We start from the raw sequence: 6,599 nt of genomic DNA, 5'->3' as shown, positions 1-6,599 counted from the left end.
CCCCCCCCCCCCCCCCCGCCCCGTGCCAGCTTTTCACACACACACAGTCCCGGGATCAAGTCCCCACCAGCCCGACACTGGCAGAACCACCCCAGCATCAGACATACGCATTCGAGAATCGCACTCTACGCGGGCTGCGTCTCTCTGTGTTGGCCACGAAGCAGGAATGTCGCCGAAGCCCGGGAAAGGCTTGCACGAATCAGGGCGGTGGTGGCCGTCCTGACTGCAAAGTGTCTGAAACCCTGCAGCCTCCCCCCTTACATGCCTATGTCAAAAAGCAAACGTTTCAAATGCCTTGGCGAGCCGAGGCCACGCAAAAAGGAGGCAGGCAGGGAACGCTTCTCGAAGTTTGGGAAAGCATTTCGAGTATGTGGTGCCCGAAGGCTTCCTCTGGGGGCACTGGTCCCCTGTGCCCTGCTCACCTGGAGGCTGCCCCCCCCCCCCAACCCGGCCCTGGCTGCAACCAGGGCATAAAACCTCGGGTCTCCACTTCTCCACGGCCACCACGCCCTGAGAGTCAGGAGCGTCCCGCCTGGGACGACACAGGCACACGTTCCCTGAGGCACGAGGCACAGGTGCTGAGACCCCCAGCGCATTCCGGAGAAAGTCAGTTCTCCCTGTTAATTAATGGGTGTTTTCTCAGGTCTCTCTTTGCACTCACCTCGGGTTTATGGTTATCAGTGAATTCCTGGCCAACACCCGCGCAGTGTTCTGGATTCGGAGTGGATTTGAGGAGGGAGAAGGCAAGAACTCAGACAGCGGGGTTGGTTTCCACAGGGGACACGGGGGTGTTCTGGGGACGCCGTGCTCTCTGCTTTGAATGCAGCTTACAAGCCTCTCCCAGGCCCAAAGGCGACCCCAGGCAATCTTGGGGTAAAAGAGAGGAGATGGGCCCCAAAAGATTCAGGAGCCAAGCACCAAAGTTCACAGGACCCCAGGACATTTGCTCCTCCCTCTCACTTCTGATCTTCATTTCTTACCAGCCAGATAGGAGAGTGGGGATAAGTGAGGGCCCGCTGCAGGAGCCTGACTATGCCCGAAAGGAAGGTGCCAGGCTGCCCCAAACGCCCTTACACCCACCTGGTCATTTTACACGTAAGAAGACTGAGGCCAGCCAGGAGAAATGGTTTGTTCACCTGGCATCATGTGGCCGTGGAATTCCTAGGCCAATGCTCAGGCAATTAGGGGACGCGTGTCACCATGATTTGGGTGTGGGTGGGGACAGGCTACTTGAACCAGGGGATGAGGACCACCTGGCGGCAGGCTCAGCTCTGGCCTCGGGAGAGGGGCCTGGGCTGGGCCACACCCCACACGTCCCTCTCCCCTCGAGAGCCGTGAGCGTGGGGCATGTCTCCGAGTCTTACAAGAAGCAGAGGCTCTCCGAGCTGCAGGCTCTATGGGGCTGGGAATGTTCGGGATTGTCAGAAGCCTGGGAGTCTTTCCCAGCGGCCCGTATCTATGACAACTGGACCCTGGGTAGAACCGGTCCAGGCAGCCAAGGCCAGTCGGGCACGCAGGGTTAACTCTGTAGGAAGCGGTCTCTGCCGTGGTGTTGGGGCTGCCCCCATTTTATTGACAGTAGCTCTGAGACCTGCCTGGTTCCACGTTACTGGATCAGGAGGGAACGTGGCTATTGCACTGGGCTTCGTGCTAAGTGAGCTCGGCGGACGGCAGAGCTGCCCGCCAGGAGTCCCCAGCAGCCCGCGACCAACATTCCGGCCCTTCCATCGTCGGCCTCCTTTCCCCTTTTCCTGAAAGGCCCTGGGCCTCGCGAGGACCCAGCGGCCGAAGCAAGGGGAGGGGAGCGGATACGTGCAGCTAGGACAGCCCGGGGCTGTGCGCGGTCTCTGCGTCTTTGCACGCTGGGTGGCAGACGCCCCAGGGCAGCGGGAACTGGCAAAGCGGCCCCAGACGCCTCCACCGCCTCCACCGGGGTGCTCCGCTTCCCGCTGCTGCTGGATCTCCCCACCCCGAGGGAGGCGCCCGAGGCCGCTCAGTCCCCAGGCCCGACGTCCTAGCGGGGCTGCTGAGGCGGGAGCGCTGAGCCCAGCGAGTTCTGAGCACCGTGTCCAGCTCACATGGCCGGCCTTCTGGGGGAGCTTACCCGCACCTACCCTGGCCCCTGGGCCTCGGGGTCAGGAAGCTTTCCGGGTTCCGAGGCGTCCCAGCGTGCCATGGCCTCACACACCCCTCCCTCTGCCGCCTCCAGAGGCCTGGAGAAAGCCCCGGACACAATCCCTCGAGCTGCCCATGTTCCTAGGGAAATGGAAGGGTGCTCGTCTCCCAGGCGGGCGGGGGTCCCTTCTTGAGCTGTTCACTGGGCCAGCGCCCCGGCACAGGCACTGCTTTCAGAGGGGCCTTCCCTGAGACAGAAGGTCCCGGTGTGGCTTCAGTGGCAGCTCGGGTCTCGCCGAATTCTTTCCCATTTCTCTCCCCTTTATTTCCTGCGTGTCTCTCAAACCTCCGCTGAACTCCGAATCTTGAGAGGAGGACGCACCTTCAGGGCGGACTCCATGAAAAGCCTGGGGAAGGAGAAAGCCGGCTGGACTACCCTCCTGGAATCCGGCGACAGCATCATCTGGAGAACGGGAACGAAATGGCCCCGGAGCGCAGGAGCTGGGCAGGGAGGGCCGGCCTCTGCTGCCTGCCGTTGGGAGCTGGGAGCGGGGGGCCTCTTGGCCTCCCTCTCTTTCCTCGCTGGCTAGTCCAGCTTACTCAACCAAGGCAAGGGGGCCTGGGAGCCTGCTGGAGGTCAGACACCAAGCGCGGGGGGCTCCCCGATCCCGAGCACTATGGAAAGGAACAAAATGCAGCATTTAAGTCTTAACCACTAGTCACCTCTGGGGCCACAGATCCAAAGAATCTGTGTGGCACATATGGGGAAATTTATTACGTTCCTACGTCCCCCAGCACTACATCAGCATGACCTGGAGACAAACTGCCATGGTTAAAACAACACAAAACCAGGTTCTGTTCAATGCCACTGCACCAAGGAAAATCACTTTTTGGAAAAATCATCATCACCCGAAATGTTAAGCCCGCTTCGCCCTAAGCAAAGTACAGCTCACCTCCTTGGGTGGGAAACAAATCCCCAGTTTGGAGCCCTGGCCTCAAAACTCACACTCAGAGACCAGCGGGGGAGTGGGGGGGGGGGAATTGTGCCTTTGGGCCAGTGAAAGAGATAATAAAATCATCCCCTCACCCCCCTCCCGCCCTCCGCCCCAGCCACACCCCACAAATGGTTTCATTGCTATTAAAGAATGTTTAAAGACAAGATATCAAAACTGAAAAGGCAATCATCTCCCTGTGATTTACAGTCCTGAAAGAGTTGGTAAATTTAGAACTCCAAAAGCATTGTAAGTTACATTCGAAGGCCGAAGAGCCTCTACGGTTTTTCACTGCAGTAGGGTAAAGATTAAGAGACCATATCAAGACGTAAAGGGGTCTGAAATCCACCTCTGAGCTAACCACCACCAGAATCAATCCCCTTTGGACCTTCTCCGGCCCACTGCACGTTCTTTTCTGGAAAGCCATTACGATGGGGAAGGAAGTCCGCATTTTAGGAATCGGAGGGAAAGCAGGACTCCCCCAGGTCCCAGGTTCGTAGTTAACTAATGAAAAACTTGGGTCCTCCCTGTCTTTTGCTTCCGCAGCTGGGGATCACTGGATTTGAGATGGAATGGTGGTACTATTTGTGTTGACAATTGGCTGTTTTTTTTTTTTTTTTTTTTTGCATTTAGCAAAACGTTTACAGCGAATAACGTGAAGGCGCCCAGTCCTTCAGGCATCCACGTCCAACCAGGACGTTTCTCAACTGCCTAGGCCAGGGTGGGATCTGAGTTCATGGAAAGTCCTTTCCGTCACTAACAAGACAACCGGGGAGCGTCCCCAGTCCCCTGCGAGCATCTGTATACGTCTATGCGTTCAGCCACCTGCGTAACAAATATGATCAAAACAGGTGGATTTGCGAACACACCTTGTTTTTAAAAACTGCGAGAACACAAACACACTGTCCGGACTTGGGGCAGAAAAACAACATGGGTTTATTTTAAGGCAAGTACAACAATTAAGACCACATAAGACAAACACAGGTGAAGTTAAATTTTTAAAGTTTTTTTTTTTCTTTTAGGAATGCTCAGGGAGGAATCTACTATACAAAACCATCACACTCTGTAAATAAAAAGTATCAGATACTTGACTTCTTTATCCGCCAACAACAACAACAAAATAAATTATTTCCTTGTTTTGTAAAAGACCTACCACCGGGAAGAGAATTATGCCTCATAAGTGTACAGGGCGGTAAAAAAAACAAAACAAAACAAAACAAAACAAAAAAACCCACGTAGGTTTCTTAAATTTTCATTTTGGGAGTTAGAAATGGTTGGGCAAGATGAAAACTTATCCAGTGAACTCAACTTTAAATATTATATTAATGGCTCTGAACAACAACAACAAAATAGCCTGATTACAAATGCACACGTTTGTACAGCACGGTTAGAGAAATTTAAAATTACACACAGCACAGACGTAATCTATAGAGACCCCCCCCCCCATAGACCTATGGGGGTCTCTACAGAGAGAGTCATTACCGGGTCGCTCTGGGATTTGGTCCATAACTTAATTTTTTTTTTTAAACCCCAGCTGGAGCATTCAGCACAACCATCCTGGAAGGAGGGGAGGGGGGCTTAAAACTCAATATTCATTTCGCCGGGCCGCGTCCCTTGTGTGGGGGGGGGGGTTCTTTTAGGACCTCGGAAACGGGGCAGCGAATTAAAGTTACCTGAAGCTTCACAGAGGACTGAGGCCGGGCGCGAGCTCTCTCTGCTCCTGAGTCTGAGAAACAAAAGCTGGTGGGCATATTTTTTGGTTCTTTCTGTGCCTCTGCAGCCTGGACTGCCCGAGAGGCCCGGGTGTGGGAGGCGAAGCCGGAGCGGGCCAGGCAGGTCAGTATTTCGTGCAGTCGTAGGAATAGGGGGCGGCGTGGCGGTAGAGCGCCGGCGTGGATCTGTAGGGCAGCTGACAGCTCGCGTTGGTGCCGACCTGCGGTTCCCCGAGGGCCGCGTTCTCCACCCCCAGCCGGTGGGAGTTGAACATCTCCCGGACGTTGGGGAAAGTCTGCTGCTGGGCCGCGAACGTGTGGCCCGGGAGGTGGTTCAGGTCCCCGCTGTGGTTGAGATACCAGGAGGCCGCCTGGGCCGCGGCGGCGGCGGCGGCGGCGGCGGCGGCCGCGCCCCCGGGCTGGGGCGCCGGCTGGGGCTGGGGCGCCGGCGGGGGCGGCGGCGCCTGCGGGTGGTGGTGGCCGTGATGCTGGTGGTGGTGGCCCGCGGCGGCAGCGAGCGCGCCCTCCTGGCCTGCGGCGAGGTTGAGGGCGCTCAGGGGCGACGTGGGGCCGCCCGGGTGGTCCGAGAGGGCCTCGTCCAGCGCGGGCGGGACGCACATGTGCGCGGGCCGCTCGGCCCCGGTGTACAGGCTCATGGCGCGCATGCTGCACTGGTAGCCCCCCGCGCCCCCGGCCTCCAGGCCCTGCGCGCACGGCTGGCCGTAGGCGGCGGGCGGCGCGGCCGCGTACGACAGCGCCAGCGGCGGCACCACCAGGCCCGCGCGCCCGGACGCGGGGCTCAGCTCGCCGCCCGGCGGCGACGTTCGCAGCGTCATGATGTTCTCCACGCTGAAGCCGGGCAGCCCGTTGGGCGCGCCGGCGTGGTGCTCGGGCAGCGAGCCGTCGGGGGAGCCGGCGGGCGTGGAGGCCGCGCTGCGCGGACTGCCCTGCAGCGCGCTCTCGGGGCTCAGCGTCTCCACCTTGGTGATGGCCGGCAGCGCCGGCGACGCCGCCTCGGTCTTGATCACCAGCTTCTTCTCGACGTCCTTGGGGGCGTCCGCTAGAGGGGGCCCGGCCGGGGCGCCCTTGGCCGCGGCGGGGGGCGGCTCCTTGAGGTGGGCCCGCTCCTCCTTGTCCTTGGGCACGTCCTTTTTCTTGAAGCGCCGGCGGCGCCGCAGGAAGCTGCCGTTCTCGAACATGTTGTAGGAGTCCGGGTCCAGCGTCCAGTAGCTGCCCTTGCCCGGCTTCTTGTCGTCGCGGGGCACCTTGACGAAGCACTCGTTGAGCGACAGGTTGTGGCGGATGCTGTTCTGCCAGCCCTGCTTGTTCTCGCGGTAGAAGGGGAAGCGGTCCATGATGAACTGGTAGATGCCGTTCAGGGTGATTTTCTTCTCGGGCGCGTTCTGGATGGCCATGGTGATGAGCGCGATGTAGCTGTAGGGCGGCTTGACGAGGTCCTTGGGCGCCGCGGGCTGGTGGTGGTGGTAGGGCGCGTAGGAGCGGCCCATGCCCGCGCCGTACTGCTCCGGGTGGCCGGAGTAGACGCCCATGGGGCTGGCCATGCCGCCGTAGCTGCCCGCCGCCCGGTAGTAGTTTTGCTCGCTCAAGTAGGGCACCACTCCCAAGGCGTTGGGGTCGGACACGGAGTAGCGCGCCTGCATGCTGCGTCCGAGACGGCTCGCCGCCGCCTGCGCGCACGGACCGCGGGGAAGGCCCTGCGAAAGCGAGAGAGAGCGAGGGAGCGAGAGGGCGAGAGGAAGGGAGCCGGCGGGGGTGGCGG

At 59.4% G+C, this 6,599-nt stretch overlaps 1 protein-coding gene across 1 annotated transcript; it reads right to left on the bottom strand.

Moving 5' to 3' along the window:
* Nucleotides 1-4,851: 4,851 nt before the first annotated feature.
* Nucleotides 4,852-6,599, bottom strand: FOXC2 (forkhead box C2). The gene has a single exon (XM_045439907.1). The coding sequence runs from the start codon at nucleotides 6,478-6,480 to the stop codon at nucleotides 4,945-4,947; it is 1,536 nt and encodes a 511-aa protein (XP_045295863.1). The 5' UTR covers nucleotides 6,481-6,599; the 3' UTR covers nucleotides 4,852-4,944.

Source organism: Leopardus geoffroyi, chromosome E2 (assembly GCF_018350155.1).
Source record: "Leopardus geoffroyi isolate Oge1 chromosome E2, O.geoffroyi_Oge1_pat1.0, whole genome shotgun sequence".
Lineage (NCBI taxonomy): Eukaryota > Metazoa > Chordata > Mammalia > Carnivora > Felidae > Leopardus > Leopardus geoffroyi.
The sequence above is the reverse complement of the archived record's forward strand: the minus strand, read 5'-3'. Positions and strand labels throughout refer to the sequence as shown.

What these genes read in the sequence shown, in the direction of transcription:
- FOXC2 (XM_045439907.1), bottom strand. Translation starts at nt 6,480, where the DNA reads ATGCAGGCGCGCTACTCCGTGTCCGACCCCAACGCCTTGGGAGTGGTG.